The sequence below is a fragment of the Micromys minutus genome, assembly GCF_963924665.1.
Source record: "Micromys minutus genome assembly, chromosome: 2".
Lineage (NCBI taxonomy): Eukaryota > Metazoa > Chordata > Mammalia > Rodentia > Muridae > Micromys > Micromys minutus.
Window position 1 is genome coordinate 93,132,207 of NC_137971.1, and position 24,007 is coordinate 93,156,213.

The following is a 24,007-nucleotide window of genomic DNA, read 5'->3' on the forward strand; positions in this document are numbered from 1 at the left end:
CCAGCTGCTCTCTCCCTGCCCTGTACCTTGGGGATGAGGGGAACGGGTGTCAGTGCCACACGATGACCTCTCCTGGGAAAAAGGGAAGTGTGTATAATTCTTCAAAGCAGAATTGGTCTACCACAGCTCCAGGGGACCTTGGGGAGACATTGTGGTCCAACTATCTCAGATTTGCTCAAACCCTTACAGCCATGCCTAGAACCATCTATTCCTTAGAGAGGAATCTCTCTGGCTCCTTTAAGAACCCTATGAACAGGAGGATGAGGGGTCTTCGTGTTATTGAAGGTCCATTTCACACCCACGGTAAGTAAAGTGTAAAGTTTCAGAGCTGTCATCTGATTACACCTGGGACAGAAACTGTGAAGGATACAGGTTAAGGTCATATGGAACTCGGTGTCAGTTTCATGCTCAAGACTCATCTTCCCAGAACATCATAGGACTTTATATTTTTCAGGCAATATTTTCCCTCTGGCTGACCTCAGTTTTCCTTTCAGGTAAATGGGCATTAGAAATCACATTCTAGATAGAGTCCTAAGGCCTTGGAGAGACCATCAATTCTACCAAATATGTTCTAAGGGGAAAATATCCTTATGAGAATTGGGTACCATAGTGACAAAGCCTTGGCAACAGGAATGGGAAGCAAGCTGGGTCCACGGTGTCCTCAGCCAGGCAGAGTCCTGAGGTAATAGCTGAAGGGAGGGGAACCAACCCTTCTTAGTCACAAGAGATACATTCCCCAGGCTCCGACATACAGGGTCAACAGAACATTATTGCTCAGGCTGGAAAAACGTCTCCACACAAGCTGGCATGTTCTTCTATTTCTCCTGCTGAGAACCGTAATTCGCAAATAGGGCACTGGACCCAGGAAGGAGGTGGCGAGCTCTCTGGGGAGGACACCCAAAGCACGGACTCCGAGGAAGACAAGGAGGCAGGAGAAGCTGGCTGGGGTGGGGAGCTCTCTCCACAAGTGGCAGCGTGCCGGGGAAGAGTCTCAATACTGAAGGAACCTAAGGAGAAAAGGAGACAATTAAACTGGACCTGCTCCCAGGCAAGCTGCCGTCCCCAGATGCCGAAGGGAGTATCTACTGCCACAGTGCAGTGAGTGTTCAGGAAGTCTCCCATGGCTGAGTATTTCTAACCTGAGAGACACTATCATATGTCTGTCAAACATTCATCAGACACTTACTAGGTGCAGAGGGATATGGATGTTCTTACAGAACATTGAGTCTACTGGGAAAGGTCAGCTATGAGCATAAAGAACATTGCTACCAGGCTTGGACAAACGAAAACTGTGTGTGTGTGTGTGTGTGTGTGTGTGTGTGTGAGTGAGACTGGTGTGTGTGTACCATATGCATGCACTTATGAAGGCAGAGGGTGATACTGCATATCTTGTTTCTCCAACTGATTATTTGAGACAGGGCCTCCTATTGTACCTGGATGACACCCACCCGCCCCCAGGGTGACAGATGCAGCTCACCTGAACAAATGGGACACTGTCCAGTAGCCTGCACACCACTGTCACCATTTTTGATCTGAAGTTGGTGTTGTCTTTGCCTTGTCCTTCCTGTCCCCCTCCTATGTGGCTGAGAACTTGAGTTGGACAACGGTCTGTGGGAAAGAACAGTTTAAGGCCAGCTATCCGGGAGAGACTGCAAAGGCTGAGGTATAGAATCCAGACCAGAAGCATGTAGAAGGGAGTGGAAACACTAACTCCAAGTTCTTGTTTTTCCACTAGATAAGACAGACCTGGAGGAAGGCAGTTAACCTTTGAGCATTTGACAACAGAGCTTCCATCATTGGCCTCAGTTTTTAAAAATTAGTTAATTTTGAGATAGGGTCTCACTATGTAGCCCTATGGCCTAGAACTTGCTCAACCAGGCTTTCCCAGAACTCAAGTTCTGACTGTCTCTGCATTTCAGCTCCTAGGATTAAAGGCATAAGCTATCATGCCTGGCCGTTTTTAATTTTAAAATTGAGATATTATATACATACCATAAAAGTAGCCTTTAGAAATATGGGTTAAAGATACTTCTAAGCTGAGTAAGATTATTTCTAGGACTTTTTTTGTAATCAACTCCCAAAGAAATTCCAAATGCATGTTGGTCACTCCACATGGGTTTGTCTGTCCCCATGGATACCAGCAACCACGATTTCAGGCTGGCCTGACACCTGCTGTATATCCCGGTAGACCAGCCGTCCTAGAAGCAGTCCAACGTGCAAGCTTCCTAGGGGCTGGGATTACGGGCCTGAGACATAAGATTTACATTCTGATCATGAGCAGCGTGCACATCTGATTCTGGTTCACTCCAGAGCCAGTTTCTGCTTATCTTCCGGGCTGATGATCCGGGAAGGGCTTAGGAGCGCAGTGGGCCAGGCTGGCTGCTGCTTACCTCCTATGCTCCTGCACTTTCCTCCTCTTCCTTCTGTCCGCGGCAATCTTCCCGTCTGGTTCTTCTGCTCTGGACTCTGTGTTAGAAACACTCATTAATAATTTCTCATCACTCCGACACGGTGTCACAAGCCTGTAAGCCCAGCACTGAGGGAGCCGAGGCTGGAGGGCAGCAGGTTCAACGAAAAACAAAATCAAACAGTCCAGCTATTTACAAGAGGCCTCCACACTTTCCCTTTCTTTTGAGATATTCTATCTTAATTTTTTTTTTCTTGTTCAATCTCATTTCATTTGAGATTGAACAAGAAAAAATACTTATTCCCTGGATTTTCTGATTGAAATCTTGTCATTCTATGGTCTTTTCCTTCAAAGTATTACTATTATTTTTAATCATTCCATTCGTTTACACCTCAGATGATACCCCACTTCCTGGTTACTCCCCCCACCAATCAATCCCCTATCCCATAATATCCCACTTCCCTGTTACCCCTCCATAAGCCCCACCCCCACATCACATTCACCTTCCCCCCACCCTTTACCTGTATGAGAGTGCATCCCACCCACTCTCCTGCCCCTCCTTCAAAGTATTTATCATAGGTTAGCTTTAGGTTTGTGTGACACAGACAGCCTTTCTTTATTAAGATTTGAGCACTGTTATTTATATTTATTCATTATAGATATCTCTGGCATCATCTGCATAGAGATATTCATTAAATACCTGTCAAATGAGTGTTAACAAAAACCAAGTCGCTATTATTTATTCGGAATTTCAGAAACACTTGGTGCAGCACTGAACGTATTTCAAAGTGCTTACACAATCTCGGTACCTTATCAGTAGTAGATATCCTCAAATGCTAGGTTTCTTCCCAGTCTCCTCTTTAAAATGAGAGACATTTACAGCCTCTGAAATGACTCCCATTACCTACTGACTGTACCGAGATCCCCTCTGAGTGTAGGTGACACCTGTCAAACGGCACAGTATCTGTGAGTAGGCTGTAAAAAGTTAGGACGTGGTGGCACACACCTTCAACTCAGCCCTTGGGGGACAGAGGCAGGTATCCTGTGAGTTCTAGGCCAGCTGAGAGCTAAATGGTGAGATCTTATCTCAAGTGGGTAAACAAGCCGTGACTGCAGGCTGGCCCCGTCCTTGTGCTCGTCACCAATGAAACAGCTGCCACACTGAGAATAGCGTCCTCTCCAGGAGAGCGCTAGATGACCAGACATTTCTTTTTACTCAAGCTGGTCTGGAGCTCTCTATGTAGCCGAGAATGATCTTGACTACTGACCCTGAATTTCTCTTTTCCCTGACAACTTTTCCCTCTCGCTGGAAGCCAGTGAGCTATTCCAGTACATTATGGTAGAGTCAGGGAAGAAGGACAAACATGGGGCCTCACCTGCACTCTCGGGACGACTGGAACCTGGTTCTCCAAGCTTGTTGTTTGGGCTTACAACACTGGCTGGAGGTGCCTTACGGGCAGCAGAAAGCACCATGCGGGCTGCCCGCCCCAGAGGCCCTGGCTGCAACTGCTTCAGCATACCCTTGAGCTCTGAAATTTCCTTGGTGCTCCTGCAGAGAAACAGTATTTGGTTCCACTCAGAATACAGACATTATTCTACCTGAACCAAGAAACATAGCTTGCGAGTCTGGCATGTTTAGACCTTAAGTGATTAATCAGGGGACCATGGGATGGTTTTTTGTGCCCATGAGCTCTATGGTCTATTCCTTACGGGAGAAAGATCAACAGCAGGTACATACGTCTGGGGATCTGGGAAGAATGTCCTCCGGATAGAAGGATTAGTCAGCCAGGGGCTAGGATCAGACTCCGGCACATCAGAAGAGTCCTGAGGAGAAAATGGAGAATACCCAGATTCACCAGCAGAGGACACTGCTGCCTAGGAATGAACATGGTGGTATCTGCAATGAACAATCTATAATGCTGAGATTTTTGTATGCTCAGGGTTTTGTCATGATCAAAAGGGCTCTGTGATTAAAAGAATCCAGACTATTGGATAAAACCAGCCTATGGCGACTGATGGAATATGCAAACTTTTAAATTTGTCTCTTGTAAACTTTAAAAATACATATCTGTGTCATACTTTATATAAATAAAATGAACTTGCATAGTTGAAAGTTCAAGATCAGCTACAGAGGAAGGCCTTGTCTCAAAATAATAAAATACACTTTAATTTGAACATTAACAAAACCATTATTCCACCTGGCAGTGGTAGCTCATGCCTTTAATCCCAGCACTTGGGAGGCAGAGGCAGGTGATTTCTGTGAGTTTGAGGCCAGCCAGGTCTACAGCATGAGTTTCAGGACAGCCAGAGCTAATACACAGAGAAACCCTGCTTCAAATAACAAACAAACAAACAACCCAGACCCCCAAATCTCCCAAAACCAAACAAACCAAACCAACCCCCCCCAAAACCCAAACAAACAAAAACCAAACAAACCCCTAAACATTATTCTGGTGTTGGGCAGTGGTGGCTCACACTTTTGATCCCTGAGTTCAAGGTCAGCCTGGTCTACAGAGACAGCCAGGGGTATAGAGAAAACCTGTCTTAAAGCAAAAACTTACGAGAGATCCACCTGCCTCTGCCTCCCAAGTGCTCAGATTAAATACAGCCAGGCACATATCTAAAGATACAGAGGGGCTTTGGAAGGCAGTGGGGCTGCCTTGGGGCTTTCAAGTGAGAACTCCCTGCAAACCCAGAAATAACATGATGTTAAGTTGAGGTGGCTAATGATCAACGGGCCCAACAGCTTTGTGCAGACTCTATTCAAGGCTCACTCACATTTCTGCTCTGGAAAAGAAAAGAGGAATTTATTCCACAAAACCAGGGTGTTTTAGGTCCAAAGCCGACTCCAGTTCCCCAAACTGCAAAAGGCAGTGTAAATATCCAGAAATGGGCTCTAGGAGGATTTCTGGTGGTTAGATAGAAGCCAGCAGCTCTCCTCTACCAAAAGGACTCATTCCTCTTCTCACTGGCAGAAAGGACACATGGCTGCCTGTGGTGGGGACCAAGGTACATGCTGGCCTTTATGCTCCCTCAGTGTCAGGAATACCTGTCACACATTTCAAGCATCCCGCCCTTGTCCTCTCTTCTCCTTCCCTAACCACCCTTGAGCTCACAGGCTTCTATCTCCTCATTTCCCCTATAACATTTGTACTGGCTGGTTTTGTGTCAACTTGACACAGCTGGAGTTACCACAGAGAAAGGAGCCTCAGTTGAGGAAATGCCTCGCTGAGATCCAGCTGGAAGGCATTTTCTCAACTAGTGATCAAGGGGGGAGGGCCCAGCCCATTGTGGGTGGAGCCATCCCTGGCCCAGCCCATTGTGGGTGGTGCCATCCCTGGGCTGGTAGACCTGGGTTCTATAAGAAAGCAGGCTGAGCAAGCCATGGGAAGCAAGCCAGTAAGTAACATCCCTCCATGGCCTCTGCATCAGCTCCTGCTTCCTGACCTGCCTGGGTTCCAGTCCTGACTTCCTCTGGTGATGAACAGCGATATGGAAGTGTAAGCTGAATAAACTTCTTCTTCCCCAACTTGCTTCTTGGTCATGTTTATGTAGGAATAAAAACTCTGACTAAGACAACACTGCTATTCTTGCTACAGCCTCTCTCTCTCTCTCTCTCTCTCTCTCTCTCTCTCTCTCTCTCTCTCTCTCTCGTGTCCATGTTTCTCTCACTATGATCTATTTGCTATTGCCTGCTATTTTCTCTCTCTCTCTCTCTCTCTCTCTCTCTCTCTCTCTCTCTCTCTCTGATAGCCCTGGCCAGGTCAAGTCTTCAGGCCCTGTTCAGTCCACTTCTCTCTGCTCTGGATTCCTCTGGGTGCCTCTGACTGTTCTCTTCTCATGTGTACGATAAAATCCTTCCACGTAACCAAACCGCGGGTCAATCATGTCATGAGTTCATATACACAAAGTCTTGTATTCTCTTTCTCTCTGTTTACTTTTCAACTGACTATCAGCTTCTAACTAGGAACAGAAAAGTGAGAGAAAAGTAAACCTTCTCCCCACCACTGACCATACCTGGGTAAGCCCCGAGCTCCCAGGGTCTGAGCGATCCATTACAGGGTCAGTCAGAGAGTCCAGAGAGGAACGCACTCGTAGGAAGGCCAGGCCAAAGGACTGATGGCGTGTGAAAGGTTGGGAGCAGGTCAGTCGAAGTCGATCCCATGATTCTCCTGAGGCTGGAGTCAGAAAATCATCTGAATAAAAGAATCAGAATAAAAAGGAAGAGCTGGAGAGATGGCTCAGTAGTTAAGAGCATGTGTTATTGTTACAGAGGGCTAGAGTTCAGTTCCTAGCACTGCACCCAGGTCACGTGATTTACCTGTACTTCTAGTCCCAGGAATCCCACATCCTCTTCTGGCTTCCTCAGGTACAAGTACATATACCCACCCCTCCCACATCTACATAAATAAAAAAAAGATAGAAATAAATATTTACAAATGTGGGAGGCGGGGGGGGGGGGAGCTGGGTATGAATGTGCATGGCTGTGATTGGGAAGTAGAGGCAAGAGGGTCAGGAGTTCAAAGCTAGCCTTGGTTGCAAAGCAAGTTTGAGGTCTACTTACATTACATGAGACCCTGGAGAGAGGGAAGGGGGCGAGGGAAAAGGAGAGGGATGTGTGTGTGTGTGTGTGTGTGTGTGTGTGTGTGTGTGTGTATGCGCGCGTGCACGTATGAGTTCAAACAACAGAGAAGGAGGCAGGAAAGGAGAACATTCACATGAGAAGAGAGACAAGGCCAATGTGTGGAGAATGCCAAGAGGAAGAATGGGGGTCACCAGCACACATCCCTCCAGGCTGTGCTGCTCAGGGAAAGGGTTGGAAACAGGTGAGGTGGGGCCCTTTCAGCCTAGTTCCCTGTCTTCTAACCACTCCCCCATCATAATTCCACACCCGGCTCTACCTTCCTGACTGAACACAAGGCTTCGACCTCCTGCACACTCTGTGTAGCCTCCACAGTATCAGACACCAATACCACAGACTTAATTAAAAAAATGATTTATTTACTATGCATCATGTTCTGCCTGCATGTAAGTCTAAGGGCCAGACAAGGGCACCAGATCTCATTACAGATGCCTGTGAGTCACCACGTGGTTGCTGGGATTTGAACTCAGGACCTCTGGAAGAGCAGTCAGTGCTCTTAACCGCTGAGCCATCTCTCCAGCCCCCCAAACTTCACATTTTTGATTCCTAACATAATCTAGTCAGTTACCTCAAAAACACCCTCCATCTCACTCTTACTCTACCAGACAAAAATGTCCAATTTAAATACAAATGAACAGACAGTATTCCTCAGAGTCCAGGAATCATTGCTTATGCATCTGTTACAGTGCTCGGAGGGTGCAGATTTGCATAAGCAGAATTCAGGAAAAACTATATATTAGATAAATATGGCCAGCAAAATTTAGTCTATGCGTTTTTCTTTTATGTCGTGCTAGAAATTAAACAAAATTATTTAAATTAAAACATGTATTGATACGGGTGCGGCAGTATATGCCTGCAATTCCAGTGCCTGGGAGGCGAGGGCAGGAAGTATTTAAGGCTAGTCTGGGCTGCACAGAGACCCTGTCTCAATAACCAAAACCCAGAAACACAATGAGTCAGACAGAAACACAACGAGTCAGACACCAACGTGTCAGAGGTAAACATATGAATCATACTCATATATACTCCAAACACTGTCACCAGGAAGAACTCACAAACATTAGTTTACCCTGTTCCCCTATCAGATGAAGCTAACCCTTGCCAGGTTCCCTCCACCATCCACACCCAGCGGCACTAAGACCTGCCTCTGTGCTGCATCTGACTTTCTGCTTTTGCCCTTGTTACCGTCTTTAAACATCCGGACCCCTGAGCGGTTCTTTCCCTCCTTTGAGTCGGTGAGGGACATGAGCATGGTTGCAGGGAGCAGGGTGACGAAAGGTCTGTTCAGGGGCCAGGAAGAACGACCCACGTCGATCTGTAGGAAAGCACAGCCACAGTTACCTGAGGACAGAAAGTGGAAGGCGGATGAGGATGACTGCAGGTCAGTGTGGGTGGGAAGGGGGTACTCCACTCTACGGCAGTCAGACGCCACGATGCGCTGGCAACATGTGGAGTCACACAAGGAGCTCCCAACTGCAATGGACGGAAACCCCAGGCCATTAAATGATGGTGAAGGGTCACCGTTGCCATCTCAACCTGAAACCTGCCCTGGGAGACACTGTTCCCCACACCAGAAGAGGGCATCAGATCCCATTACAGATGGTTGTGAGCCACCGTGTGGTTGCTGGGAATTGAACTTAGGACCTTCTGGAAGAGCAGACAGTGCTCTTAACCACTCGGCCATCTCTCCAATATCCCCACATTGTCTTTCAAAGACAGTCTTTTATGGCCTGGAATTTGTCAAGTAGGCTACCATGACCAAAGCAAAGTTGGGGTGGAAAGGGTCTATTTGGCTCATACTTTCACACCAATGTTCATCACTGAAAGCAGTGAGGACAGGGGCTCACACAGGGCAGGAACCTGGAGGCAGGCGCTGATGCAGAGGCCATGGAGGGTGTGAATTCTGGCTTGCTTAGCTTTCTCTCTTTTCTTTTTCTTTTTTTTCCCCAAGGCAGTGTTTTCCTGTGTAGCCCTGGCTGTCCTGAAACTAACTCTGTGGACCAGGCTGGTCTCAAACTCAGAAATCCACTGCGTCTGCCTACCAGGTGCTGGGATTAAAGGCACGCACCACCACCACTGCCCGGCTGCCTGCTTTCCTACAGAAACCAGGAACCACCAACAAAGGGCTCCCACATTAGTCACTAATTGAGAAAATGCTCTACAGTCTTGCCTACAGCCCAATCTTATGGAGGCATTTTCTTTCTTTCTTTTACTTAGTTTTTTGTTCTTTGAGACAGGGTTTCCTTATGTAGCCCTGGCTGTGCTGGAACTAACTCTGTAGACCAAGCTGGCCTTGAAGTGGAGGCATTTTCTTAATTGAGGCTCCCTCCACTCAGATGATTTTAGCTTGTGTCAAGGTGACATACAACTACACCTCGTATCAGTGATCTCCAGGCAGAAGTTCATCTCTATTTCCCAAGGGCGGGGATACAGGAAGTATGCCACCACATCTGGCCGTGTGTCCCCTCCCCTTCTACCTTGTTTGAGGCAGGCTGTCTCTGTTGTTTGCTGGTGTGTTGATCACACTAGCTTGTCTGTGAGCCTCCCGTCTTCCACAGGGGCACTGGGATTACAGATGTGGATTATCCCGTCTGATTCTCATGGATTCTCGGAATCCAAACTCAGATCCTTATACTTGTATGGCAAGCGCTTTTCCTACTGAGCAACTTCCCAGGCCCATGCCTAGGTGTTAATGTGGGGTCTGTGGAATCAAACCAAGTCCTCACGTACTGGGCAAGGACTTTACCAATGGGGCCTCTGTATCACACTGTATTCTCCATGAATGAAGACGCTGGGGTTCTTCAACACCGAACCTTCCCCAAGGGCAAAGACCACATTTTCTCTTCACATCTAGGCAGGGCTAATTTCATAAGACTACTCCGACAGAGTGAGGTCCCACAGGCCCTGAAAAGTCACTCACCGACATCGATATAGCTTATGGGCACTGCCCTCTCCAGCTGAAGCTCCACTTTCAGTTGCCCAGTCTTGTCCTGAGGGCAGCTGAGCCAAGGTCCCCTATGACTGTCTGGGTTCAGCAAGTTCTCCACAGGGTATTTGGGATCCTACATCAGAGAGAGGAAGAGCTCTCAAGAGAAAATAGGATACCTAAGAATAAGAGATGTTTCCCATCCCAGACCCGCTGAGACTCCCCAACATGACAGAAAGCACCAGGGGTATCCATAGGAACACAGCAGCCTGAGGCTCAGGCGTTCACCTCTAACTCACTCATCAGACTTTACTCAATCCTCTTATAGACTCTTGGGTTGTTACCACTACTTCTGCTTAGTTAGAGAAATAACCTGAAGCATGGGAGACAGAGCTGGGGGAGCTTCAAAACCGACCCAAGTCTTCTGGCTAATAACTGAGCAAAACACAACCCCAAGTTTCTGAGAACAGAGCTTTTAACATTATACTATATCAATAGTTCTCTACTCATAAGACCTTTATAGACACATTCATTTACCTCCAAAATTTCTATGAAATAAGATTTTTTGTTTATGTAGCCCAGGCTAGCTTCAAACATAAATGCCTCCCAAAGGTTAGAATTATAGATGTGCACCACTACAACCAGCAAAAGACTGTCCTCTTTTTCAGTTTGTTTGTTTCCGCCATAAAATCTTTCTTTTTACTGTAAACTTCACATGTGTGTAAATGTGTTTCCCATAAAATAAAAGGAAAGTTCTAAAATATGGGTTGGGAAGGGAGTCTACAGACATGCCTTCATCCCTCTCTTCAGCTTCTAGAACAGTCTCTACAGAGTTCTGAAAGATTCTATGACACAACAGTTGAAGGTGGGTATGGCGCTACATCTCCAGAATTCCAGCACTCAGGAGGCTGAAGCAGGATGATCTGAGAGTTGGAGGACAACCTGGGATACACAATTGAGTTAAAGGCCAGCCTGGGCTATAGGCCAAGACCTTCTCTCAAACAAGCAAACCGACCCACAAAAGCAAACAATACTCAGGAGCAAAGGCAGGTACATCTTTTTGAGTTAGAGGCCATTCTGGTGAGAGTTCTGTGCCTGTCAGGAATAGATCTCGAGTCTCAAGAAAACGAAGAAAAAAGAGGAGAAAGACAATGAGGAGAGCTCAAACTAACCAACAGGTAAGGAGGGCGAAAGTACTTTTTAGTTAATTTTGTGGGTTAATATAGTAGTTCCTAAGCACCATCTAAGGAAGCTCTCTGAAATGTACAGGGCTTTAAAAAAATAATTTACTTTTATTTTATGAGTACAACTGTTTTGCCAGGATTCACGTGTGATCATCACTTATCTGACTGTTGGGTTCCCCGAAACCAGGGTTAAGTACAGTTGTGTGCCACCATATGGGTGCCAAGAATCGAAACTACGCTTTCTGCAAGAAGTCCTCTAACCACTCCGCCATCTCTCGAGCCCTGTGTGGGGAGTCTTTTGACTGTCATAATCACCACGTAGTAATATTGCCATGAGGGATGCTAAATATTCCACCATGGCAAAGATACTGCTGTAAAATAGACTTGGCCACCCAAATGCCAATGGCACCCCTCAAAAAAAAATCAGTGTAGTGGAAGGAAAGAGAGGGGGATAAACGGTTGAAGCGATAACTGGTGGGAAGTTCTAACCATCCCCACAAGACTGGCACTGGGCCCACAGCCTGGGATCTAGCAAAGATGGAAACTGTCGGCATTCAGAAAGTGAGCATATTGGATGGTGGTCACTGTATCCTCATAGTCAAGCATGGCCTTGAGTTCCCTTGATTAATTTCCATAGCAGAATGACCAAACTGCCATCTAGGGACTCTGGTATAGACAGGGCTTTGTCAGCTATTTACAAAGCACAGCCAGTCTCCTGTATTTATCCATTCCTTTTCATTACCAAGAGAGGAGCAATTGTGGCGGGTACTAACATACCTGAGAGGAAAATGACACCACATGGCTGATCTTCACAGGAGCCATCGGGAACCACCAGGGGACCACCAGCTTCCTTAAGTGTGAGGCAGATATGCGTCCTCCAGAATGTCTTCTGTAACCACGGTGACACTATGTTTTGCTCTCGGTAGCTTTTGGGAGAACAAGAATCCTTACATTACTCCCGGAAAAAAAGAAAGAACCAAAGAGAACAAAAGTAAAATAAGTTACTTATTTTTGGTTTGTTTCTGTCTTTGTTTTTCCAGAGAGGGTTTCTCTCTGCAGGCGTGGCTGTCCTGGAACTCACTCTGTAGACTAGGCTGGCCTTGAACTCAAATCAAAGATCTGCCTGCCTCTGCCTTCAAAGGTGGGGATTAAAGGCACAGGACTCACTCTTTGATAACAAGGATTATTTACTTAAAGTAGTTGCTTCCGTTCTCAGGGCCTTCAGGGTCTGCAGGGAACAGATCTGGGTTGCCTAGAGACAGCCCTCACCCCGCCCCCCCCCCCATAGAAAGCTTCGGGGAAACAAAGCAGCAAATTAAAACAATTGTAGTCATGTTGGATGTATGTTTAAGTCAGTGCTCATGAACATGAATGGTGCTGAAAATCATCCATCTCTATGGCCTTAGGATGAAATAAGGATGGGCAACAACCATGTAACTGAATACATTCTATAACTCAGAGTTGTCTTTTCAGTTTATCTTTCTACAATAGCTCTTTATTCCTCCAAGGTGGGCATGGTATCCCATGCCTATGATCCCATCATTTGAGAGCCTAAAGCAAGAGGACACAGACTTTAAGGCCAGCCTGTGCTACATAGCAGGTTCAGGGATAACCTGGGGTACATAAGACCCTGATTCAAAATAAAATATTTTTGGGCTTGAAAGATGGATCAAGATTGTTTTTCTAACTTATTTTGTCTTTGAATGACTCAGAGGTTAAGAGCACTGGCTGCTCTTACAGAAAACCTGAGTTCAAATCCCAGCAGTGAGACAGCTCACTGCTGTCTGTAACTCCAGTTCCAGAGGATCTGACACCCTCACACAGACATACATGTAGGCCAAACACCAAATGTACATCAAATAAATACAAATAAATAAGCTCACAGGAGCCAGATACAGCACCCTGCACCCATTATCCCAGCTATGGGGGAGGGGGAGGGAGAGTTTGGTGGCATGTTACAGGATATCTGATCACACTGTGAATCCCGAGATTGTGTTATTTACTGGAAAAGAAAAACAGTTTCTAGTTGTGGCGTGGCTCAGCCATTAGCTTTAATACAAACAATGAAGGTAAAGTTAGTTTGTAGAAGGAAGCACAAACTTGAAAGTGATGTCGAATTTAGAGGCAGACAAAGTGAGGAGTCAGAGAAAAATTTGACAGAACAGGATCTGCCCAACTCTCACGAGAACAGAGAGTTAAGAGTGGCTACTTAAGAGGGGACAGTACAAAGGAAGAGGGGGAGGAGGCAGTTTTATTGGGAGAGTTTTATAGAGACAGGTTGGAGAGAGAACAAGCCAGGGAATGATAAGCCAGAAGATTAGAACAGACTGCTAGAGTTAGTGTGAGGCCAAGCAGGGCAATTCAGTGAGAAGTGGAAAGAAGCCAAAGTGAATCAGTCAACCTTGGGGGCTGGGGGTTGGGGTTCGAGCTAGAACAGCTGAGTTGAACCAGCCAGCCAAAGTTCAGAAAGAACAAGAAAGGATGTGCTTATTCTGCAGTAAATATCAGAGGCTGAAAATATTCTAGGCCCAGATAAAACTGTACAGATGCTAGAAGCTTCTAGGATGAAGCCTAGGTTAGCAAAGGGAGGCAGCAAGTCTCAGAGATGACAATTACTACAGGAGAATAAAAAATATTCGTACAGGGCCAGCCTGGGCAATATAGCAAGAACTATCCATAAATAAGTAAGCACAAATTTTCAACTGCGTATTGTGGTTGGCCTTTTGCTAAACATTTTTGGTTTGGTTTTTTTGTTTGGTTTTTTTATTTTTTCAAAGACATAATCTCACTTTGTAGCCCAGGTGAGTACAGAACTCACTGCGTGGCTCAGGCTTATCTTGAATTCATGACAACTCTGCTTCCATTTCCCAAGTGTTGTGATTTAAGTGTGAGTCGCCACACACAGCTCATTAACTGCTTACGAGTGCACACAGAGCATGCTCACAAGGCCTGTGGTGTTAGGTGTTCTCTGTCATTCTCCCCTTTACTTTTGAGACAGGAGCTCTTGACTTTCAACTTTGCTCGAAGATTGGCTAAGAGGGCTTGCCAGTAAACCCCCAGGACCCTCTACTTCCCAGTACTGAGGTTACAGGGACCAACTAGCTGCTGTTGGTCTCTTTATAAAAAAGCACTGTCTTGGCTAGCCTAGAGCTGGCTATGCAGACTAGGATGGCCTCGGCATCCTGGATGCACAGATTAAAGGTTTTCATTACCATAACCAGCTTCCTGTGGTTTTTATGTGGGTGCTGGGAATTTGAACTCAGGTTCTGCACAAAACACACTTTAATGCAATTAGCTCTCCAACTAAAATTTTATTTATTAAATTTTGGCTTCTCAAGGCAGGGTTTCCCTGTGGAGCAGCCTTGGTTGTCCTGGAACTAACTAACTTTGTAAAACAGGCTGGTATCTAAACTCACAGAGAATCACCTATCTCTACCACCAAGTGCAGGGATTAAAGGAATACACCACCACGCTTGGCCTAGGCCGAAAATGTGAATATATGCAAAAATACAAGAAAGTAAATGAACTCTTAGGTATTCATCATTCAGGTTCAATAATTCTTTAGTAACAAGTGTTTTAACAATATCTGAATGTCTTTAGGTAAGGGTCTCTCAAGATTTTTTTTTTAAAGACACAATCTTGCTACATAGTCCTGGCTGACTTTGTCTCTGCTATGTAACCCAGGCTAGCCAATATTTTTTATTAAATTTATTTCTTACATTTATTTATTTTGTGTGGGTGGGTGGATGTGCAGGGGTCAGAGGAGAGCTTGTAGGAGTCAGATTTTCTTCCTCTACCATACTAGTCTTGGAGATGGAATGCAGACCACTAGGCTGGGTAGCAACTGCCTTTTCCCACTGAGCCATCTTTTCTTCTACCCAGTGGATTTATATTTTATGTGTAAGAATATTTTGCCTGCATGTACCTATATATACTACATGTGTGCCTAGTGCTGGAGGAAGCCAGAGGAGGATGTAGGATCTCCTGAAAATGGAGTTACAAACGATTGCGAACTGTCATGTGGGTGCTGGGAACTCAACCTGGGTCTCCTGAAGAAGCGTTCTTAACCTTTGAGCCATATCTCCAACACTGAGTCATCTTGCTGGCCTCCAAGAAATTATTTTTGAGATGAAGGTCTTACTATGTTGTTTAGTCCAACCCTTAACTCCAGATCCCTCTGTTTCAGCCTCCCAAATGTTGGAATCTCAGGCATTATGCTCACGACAGGGTTGTCTTGATCAAATAATTTCGCCTTCACCTCAAGCATCACATATATTATCAGATCTGACTTTTTCTTCAACATCCTACTCATGTAAGTTTATGAATCCTAATGCATTTCTAGCCAAAATGGCTTTCTAATCTATTCATCATTTAAGTTTTTTTCTTTTTCCTCATGCTATTGCTCCTGCTTGGAATTCTTGCTCTCTTTAAAAATTACACACACACACACACACACACACACACACACACACACACACACGCAATCAGTTCAAAGTAACAGCTCCATTCTGCCGATTCTCACTTAGTGTTTAACAAATGCCTCCTCAGAAACAACTAAATGGTTATCTCTTGACAAGACTGTGAGCTCCTAGAGAACAGGGATTTTGTTTGACTCATTCTTACTTACCTATCTAACGTAAAAGGAAGAATCACAGTATCTGCGGCTCACTGAGGTCCCATTTAATTCTTCAGCTCTTAGTCTCTCTAAGGTTTAAGAACCCCGGAATCCGGGGCTCTGTTCACTTTCTTGCTGGCCACCCTCCTCCCTTTCAACTCCTTCTCTCCAGATGACAAAACCCAACCCTTCTCACCGGCGTCCATAAACTTTAAGTCATAGTAGCCTCAGCTCTGGTGCTCGGATCTTATTCTCCCGCCAATTCCGTTCCGTGACCCCGCCTTCTGGCTCCAAGCCTTCCCACTGTAGCCCAGAAACTAATTTTGAGTCCTAAATTAGCCGCTATTTCTGAAAGATGACTTCCACTGAAGAAATATAGCAGTTGCTACATCTAAAAACAAAACAACAAAACCCCGCGTGCTTGTGTTTTTATATATATTTCTACGCTCTACGGTCTGCCCTTTGCAAGTGGGATTTAAATTTCCGGGTCGGACCTGGTGCAGCATGGGAAATGTAGTTCTTAGTGCACACGCGTCTCTGCTCGTGTCCTAAGCTAGGGAGCGTGGCGAAATTTGCGTATTCAGGGACTCTCCCTTTTCCTCTCCACAGTGAGGACTGGTGAAATGTTTACACTGAAGTCGTACAAGAACAACTTTTTGTTTTCCGAGACCGCACTCCTGCTGAAGCTTGGCAGTGCACGAGTCGCCCCTTCTTAATTCCGAAAGAGCAGGTAGATGGTCTTTAGGTTCCTCACTGGCATCCGCCTGTCTTGATGCTCCGCCCATCCGCGCCTCCGATTGGCTACAAGCGCTTGAGCGGCGGAAGCAGCTGGCTCGCGGGGGACCGGGGTGGGGGCCGGCCGTGAAGATGGCGGCAGTGGTGGAGGTGGAGGTTGGAGGAGGTGCTGTTGCGGAAAGGGAGCTAGATGAGGTAAGAGGAATTGAGAGACAAGAAAGGAAAGACAGCTTGGAAATGGAGGGAGAGGAAGTGAAGGGTGGGAGCTGGAGGTCCTAGGAGAAACGGGAAAGATCTTGAAAGAGGGAGCTGTCAGGGGAGGCGGGTTTTCCGTGAGGGGAATCTGAGGGCTTCTGACTCAGGGACCCCGAGGCGTTCATGGTGAAGTAGATAGGCAGTAGCTTTAAGGGTGGCGATGAAGGGAAGGGCAGAGGCCAGGGAGAAAAACGTTCAAGGTTTTGAGGTTATTAGACGGAGGTCCAGGGTAGGGCGCTAAGGGCTAAGAGGTAGCATTAATTGGAGGGGCGTGGACTTCTGTAAGGCAAGGCCGAGGCTTTCACCGTGGGAAACGACCCTGAGCTTGACGTGGAGGTTGGGGACACAATGCTAATATACTAGTATTACAGATTTTAATTATTTTAGGTAGGAATCATCTCACTCTTATATTCGAAGATTTGTACATATCGCATGTTCAGTAAAGTTTTGGTCAACGAATGAATGAATAATTGTGAATGAATGAACAATCGTGTAACAGAAACAGGCCATTTTGCTCCCTGAACCAACGTTTTCACTTCTGTGACAAGTCTTGGGTTAAGTGCTTGGAACCCAAGAGACCTTGCCCTTGTAAAGTCCACAGTGTAGTTATGGGATGGAAGAGGCATTGCATTATGTGTCTTATGGTGGTTCTGAAAAGAGAGCCAGGGGAAGTTTTCCAGTTGTTGAATGGTTTTCTATTTCATACTCATTCTCTTTCCTCCTCCTCCCACCCTCCACCGGTCCCTTTAAGGTGAACTTGAAAAGGTGTGAACTGTTTATCTAATAGGCATTTAACAATCCAGATATTGAATTACTAGTGGTCCTTGAAGGAAACTTTGAGCTTGAAAGAAAGTACAGGGCTCTGAAGGAAAATATGAAGATAAGAAAGATAAGGGAGATCAAGTGGTCAGTGGTAGTTTAGAGTTGCTTTGGGGTCTTCTGTGTGCTAGCATTCGAATAGAGATAATACCAGAGGACTAGGAGAGTGAATAGTGATTGACAGTGATTGTCTTCCTATGTCTTTGATATGGTTTAGATTCTGAAGGGTCTGAAGCAGGGAATAGGTATGGGAAGTAATGACAATTACTTGGTGTAGTAAGAGTCTATAATTTGTTTTGGTTTTCCCTTTCTGGCTGGAATAAACTGAGAACACAAGCCTAACAGGTAACAGGTGGCCTAGTTTCTTACTTGCCAACTGCTAGAGACTAAAGGTGTTTGAATGCTGCTTGGTTGGAAAGGTGAAGTGGTTGTAGAAATAACCTTTCAAGGCCCCTTTTGGCTTTAAGTTTCTATGTTTTCAGTTGGTGGCTATTCATTGAGGTATTTTGAATAATAAGTGTGCTGAAATTAACATCTGTGGCTTGTTAGTTATGGCTGTTCACTGAGATGGTTTCATGTGTAACTTAATTGAATATTTCTATCCCTGTCTACCTTTTAAATGAATGAGACTCAGATTATGATTTATTCATTTAGCTTTAGTGAGATTACTGGGTAAATTTCCCCAGTCTAATTTTCTAATGGCTTGACTGGCTACATCCCCAACTGTGCTCCCCCAATACTTTCTGTTTGAGTCTCCCTGGGTTATTCCTGCTCTGGCAGTTTTGAGTACATGTTCCTGGTCCATCATGTCTGGTGGAGACCTCTTTCCTCTTCTTCCTCCTCTAAGTTCTTTCTTCTCCCTCTCCTTTCTCCTCTTCATCCCTACCTGTGACCCCTGCCTGGTAACTCAAACTCTGCCTCCTTTTATTCTCCTCAGTAATTGTCTTCTCCAATATTAGCCAATAGTTTTAGACTGAGGAGCAAGGTTTACACAGAAAATGCTGGTGGGGGAATTTTCTCGTCTTGAGGCAGCCAGATCTTGGGGTACAGAATTTAGTATTTGAGTACATAGCAGCACCAGACCAACACTGACATTTATTTATCTGACTTTTTGGAGGCATGCTGTCACTGAACTCTTGACTTTTTTCTCTTCCTTTCTCTCTTGTGAGTGCTGGAATTATGTGTGTGTGTGCCACTAATGCCTGGCTAATTTTTGACTTTTTGCTTCTCAGTGTTTTAAGGATTTAAGGACTCTTAGTGGTATGATACATATTTCAGTGTTAGGTCTACAGGTCAACTTTACATGAAGCCACTAGCATCCCTCCCAGAACCCTCGTTGCTTATGTTATTTTCCAAGAAAGAATGTGTCCTTGCTGTGAGGAAATTCTGTGTGAACCGGTTCTGTTCTTTTCCTTATGAGCTTAGGAAAGTAACTTGAGAAGCAGGAAGTTATCATGAAGCTCTAGGATGAAGTCTGGCAGTTCAGACCTTAGTTTGTGTTCCTTCTACTGATGTCTTCGCTGCCGTTTGTGCTCAAGCTTTCCATAGTGAATGAAAAGGTGACCTATATCATTAATATGTAACTAGGGGAGTTTACTATATGCCATGCCTTGGGAATTCAAAGGTGAGTAATACAGGATCTTTATCGATTTATGGTCCAGTGGGTAGATATGCAAATAGCCCATTACAAAGCTAATGTGTAAGTGTTGGAATGCATGTGTGCGTGTGACAAGTGCCATGAGGCACAAAAAACAAACCTAAAGGTGGTCAGGGGAAGTCATGGTAGAAATGGAAATAGCTGCAAGACCGAAGATTTACCACCCTACAGAAAAAGCCGTGATTTGCATGTAGACCAGTGTAGCTTTCATGTGCTTTCTGCCTGACTGACACCCCTCATTCTGGAGTCCGGGTTGGGAAAGAATAACGAGGAGCCTGTTTAAGATGGGAGTGATGCTCTGGGAGAAGGCACATGCTGTGATTTCTTCTTCAGAATATTATTCCTACATTTTCCAAAATCAGATGTCATTAGTACATATGTAGTCTGGAATGACAGTTCACTTTGGTCTGGCTGATAACTTCCGAATTGGAGAGCAGGATAGAAAGATGGACTTAGGGTAGAACTAGCCGTGGAAGCAGCACTGTTCTTTAATTAAAGACAGCTGCTGTTTAAAGTCTTTACCTTAATTATAATTATGTCCTTTATTACTTACAGTAGCCATGTGCATTCAGATGATACTTTGCCTTTTCTTTAAAAAAGGATCGATTTTAATAAATGTGTATGCACATTGTGCATACAAGTGTGTTGGTGTCTGTGGGGTCCAGAAGAGGGAGTCAGATCCCTTGGTGCTGGGTTTATGGATGGTTGTAAACTACCCAGTGTGGGTGCTGGTCCTCTGCAAGAGCAATATGTGCTCTTAACCACTAAGCTATCTTTCTAACACCAGCCCTATTTTTAAATTTTCTTTTGAGATAAGGTCTATAAATTTCCCAGGTTGGCTGTAAGCTCAGGATCCTCTGTCTCAGTTTCCCAAGCAGCTGGGATTACAAGCACGTGCGTCATGTCTGGCAAACTACACTTTTAAGTTAAAAAAAAAGACTCTTGAAGTGGTGGTTTTTGTTTTGTTTTGCCCAGAGGATCATGATGAATGTTAATCAAAGTGTTGTTTTTTTAATAATTTACTTTACTGATAACATGATCTTTAATTTACTGATAACTTGATCATGTCAAATTCTTGGTTATAAAGAGTTATCATTACTGCAAGTGAATAATTTACATGTTCTGGGCCCTAATTTCTGTCTGTTTGTCTGTCTGTCTATCTATCTTGAAACAGAGTTTCAGGTAGACCAGGCTGGCCCCAGACTCACTATATCCTGAGGATCGTCTTGAACTTCTGGCACTCCTATACATTGAAAACCTTTCCCTGCTAAGTCCTAACCTGTCCTTTAGGGTTCTAGCCAAGTTTCCTGGCTTCTGAGACTTTGATGACTTTATTCTGCCTTTTGTTTATTTTTGTGTTGAGACAGGGGCCTTTCTATGTATCCCAAGCTGGCCTTGAATTCTCCTGCCTCAGCTTCTCAAGTGCTGAGATTACAGGCATGTATTACTATATACAACCTTCCCCTTTTTCATTATATTCCTAGGTTTATTTAGTTTATAAATTTATCCATCAAATCTTTTTTCTTTTTTGAGACAGGATCTTGGTGTGAAGCCCTGGCTGCATTGAACTCGACATGTAAACTAAACTCTTGAACTTTGACCAGTCCTCTGCCTCTGCATGCTGGGATCACAGATGTGTGTCACCATGCTCAGCTTCTGCATCAGATTTCTGTGTGCTAGTCACTGTTCAATGCCTCATAATACGATGGATAAAGTGTGATGGTGTGCAGAAGGAGTGCACAGACTGGGGCAGCTTCAGAGCCTGGGAAGTGGAAGGCCTTGTCCCAGTCCGCGGCTGTGGCCTTGGAGTAGGTGTAGTTCCTAGAAGTGGCTACAGTATCACTGTTCTTCCCAGCTACGTTAGTAGGACCCCCAAACCCAGGCTGAGAGGATTTTGTTCTCTTGCTTTTTCAGAGCAAGAGCAAGTTGCTGCTTTGTTTTTTTATGTTTTCCTCCTGTGGATCTCTCCCTGTAGACGTTTGATGAATGTGCCTTGTTTCCAGGGATTTCTTTCTCTGGGGAATTCTTGGTCCAAGCTAGATTGGAGGGATTGAGGCAGAAGTGACTGAGGTTTAATCTTGGATGTCTGCCTGTCTTTGGAGTTCCTTATGCATGTAAAATGAATGGTAACATAGTTGAGTTGGAGAAGAAAACACTAGAGGAGGAAGCACACACCCAGATTTCAGAGTAAGAAGAGAAGACTTGTTTTATTCATAAACAGCACCTGATAACAGAAGGGTAGAAAGCTGTGTTGAGAAGAATTCTGAAGGCAAGACATGACAGAAAAGAGTCCCAAGGAAATACTACAGAGCACTTACTCTGGGCCAAGGATTTAAACACATTTTCTAATACCTCAGCTTTACAGGATAGGTGTACGGTCACTATCTCCATTCTGTAGATTTGGAAACTGAGGTATACCTAGTTTAAGAGACTAACCTAGCATCAAGCACACAGGTAAGTGACAGAGTTGGTCTGCAGCCTCTGTCCTCTGAGCTCCTCTGGGCAGTGTGAGGCTGTCCCCACCGGGTCAGTGTGGAACTCATAACACCAGGGACACTTCTGTGGCTGTGCTTTTTGTCTCCGTCTCTCACCATGGCTTGCTCCTTGAAAGCCCTGCTCACTCTTTTATCTCTGGCATCTGACTCAGAGTATGATTCTGTAAATGTCTAAGTGAGCTTTGACTTCAACCTGTCTGTACCTTTATCTGTGAGATGATAGATTCAGACTCTGTGACCTTTGTGATGTCTTGTAGCTCTGAGGTGGAAAATCCTGAATCCCGGGGTTTTACTATGTGTTTACTACATGTTCTGTCAGGTACTTACTACATGCTTAGTGGATGTCTGAATGAGTGAGATGTCATTTTCAATAATGTACACTAACAGTGTTGGGATGAGAAGAAAAGACTCATGGCAGTGAAGGAGTAAGCAAAAAGGCTTATGCATACCGACCTATTCCGTGACCTTTGACCTTAGTCAGTCTCACTCTGCCAGATGTCCTCACAGGTTTCGATGGGTTTATATCAATTCCCAGCTCGCCCTCGCTTTTGTCTGGGGACTTAAAAAATATTTTTACTTATTTATTCCATTTATAAGTACACTGTCGCTGTCTTCAGACACACCAGAAGAGGGCACAGGATCCCATTACAGATGGTTGTGAGCCACCATGTAGTTGCTGGGATTTGAACTCAGGACCTCATGAAGAGTAGTCAGTGCTCACAACTGCTCAACCATCCCTCCAGCCCATTTTGGGGATTTTTATGTTGTTTTTGAGAGAGGTTCTTGCTTCATAGCCTGTGGTGACTTCATATTCCTCTTTTAGTCTATTAGGATGATAGGTATGAGCCACCATGCTTGACTTACTTTTTAAAAAGTCTTTTTTGATTGACTGCCTCATATACTTATAGAAGGAATCATGCCATCTGCTTAGCAGGGAGGGTAGGAGAGAGAAGAAAAAAGATAGAGAGGAATATTTTGACCCCTTGAACTGAGGAATTTTCATCTTTGTACCCTTTCTTAGGGCCTTGCTCAGAGCTTGGCACCCGTGGATGCTTACTGTGTACATGAGAATGCAGGGAGGTGTTTGTTAAGGACACAGTTAGCAGATAAGCCTCCTATCTTTGGAAAGGTTCAGTAGGGCCCACTATCAGTACCCCTTCACCTTTCCTCTCTTTGCTTTTTGTTTTTTTGAGACAGGGTTTCACCTTGGCTGGCCTGGAACTCATGTAGACCAAGTTGGCTTCACTTCATATGGATCCACCTGCTTCTGCCTCCCAAGTGCCAGGATTAAACTCATTTGCCACCATACTTGGCATTTTTTCTTGAGATAGGGTTTCCCTGTGTAGCCAATCCTGCCTTGAACTCCGTGTAGCTCAGGCTAGTCTCCCAAGTACTGAGATTTCAGGCCTGTGTCCGGATGCTGTGTTTTTACCAGTACTTAATATAAATGTTTATGAAGCATTTCTATTTTAGCGTCACACTGTTCCCTGCCAGTGATAGACACAGAATCTGAGGACTTACTGGTTGCCTCCATTGTGCCCAGTACAGACATCCAGCAGCACTTACTGTGTTGCTTCACTCCCTGTTGGTCAGCAGACTCTGAGGAGATAGGGCCATATCATTCTTCGTGTCTTGCATTGCCAGCATCTACCCTTGCACAGGCTGACATAGTAGTTACTCAGATCTTTTTTGAACTTACATCCTCAATCATTCCTATCAGCCCATGTTGAAATCCCTAGGAAGTGGCCTTTCCATGGTCAGCCTATTCCCTGTCTCTTTTAAAAACATAATTTAATTTATATGTATGAGTGATTTGTCTACATCTGTGTCTGTGCACCATTTTCAAGCAGTGGCTGCAGGGGACAGAAGAGGACATCAGATTCCCCCGGAACTGGAGTAACAGGCAGGTGTAAGCTGCCATGTAGGTGCCGGGAACTGGACCTGGATCTTCTAAGAATAGCATCCAGGGCTCTTAACTGCTGAGCCGTCTCTCCAAGCTAGCCTATTCCCTCTGAATACCTCTACTTCAGTTCTTTAGATTAAGAATTTTAAATTCTGTTTAGCTTCAACTTTTTAGTCCTTTTCACAGCTTTGCCCAGATGCTGCTTCTCTGCATCTCTGACTTGTGGGTGGGGGGAGGGGGGACACAGGCACTTCAGAAAATGCCCTGGAGAACTAGTCTCCGGACAGCTGAGGCTGTTTTGACTAAAAGCTGTTCCTGGGAAGCTAACCAAAGTACTGTCTAGTGTCTTTTCTCTGTCTTTACTTCTTT

General features: G+C 45.0%; 2 protein-coding genes across 2 annotated transcripts in view; one reads left to right on the top strand and one right to left on the bottom strand.

The window, feature by feature from the left end:
- Positions 1-774: 774 nt before the first annotated feature.
- XNDC1N (XRCC1 N-terminal domain containing 1, N-terminal like) lies at positions 775-15,811 on the bottom strand (the record flags this gene model as incomplete). Its single annotated transcript, XM_080912735.1, has 10 exons — positions 15,787-15,811; positions 11,937-12,085; positions 9,970-10,111; positions 8,235-8,390; positions 6,425-6,603; positions 4,146-4,231; positions 3,784-3,956; positions 2,391-2,466; positions 1,478-1,608; positions 775-1,007 (listed from the first exon to the last, which is right to left on the bottom strand). Exons 2-10 carry the CDS (start codon positions 11,979-11,981, stop codon positions 775-777), a joined length of 1,221 nt encoding a protein of 406 aa, XP_080768861.1. The 5' UTR covers positions 11,982-12,085; positions 15,787-15,811.
- A 793-nt stretch (positions 15,812-16,604) lies between these two features.
- RNF121 (ring finger protein 121) overlaps positions 16,605-24,007 on the top strand; it is a 52,328-nt gene continuing 44,925 nt past the window's right edge. Inside the window, exon 1 of the mRNA XM_080912601.1 lies at positions 16,605-16,704. Coding sequence (XP_080768727.1) covers positions 16,642-16,704 — 63 coding nt within the window. The 5' untranslated portion in view covers positions 16,605-16,641. The remainder of the gene's footprint in view (positions 16,705-24,007) is intronic.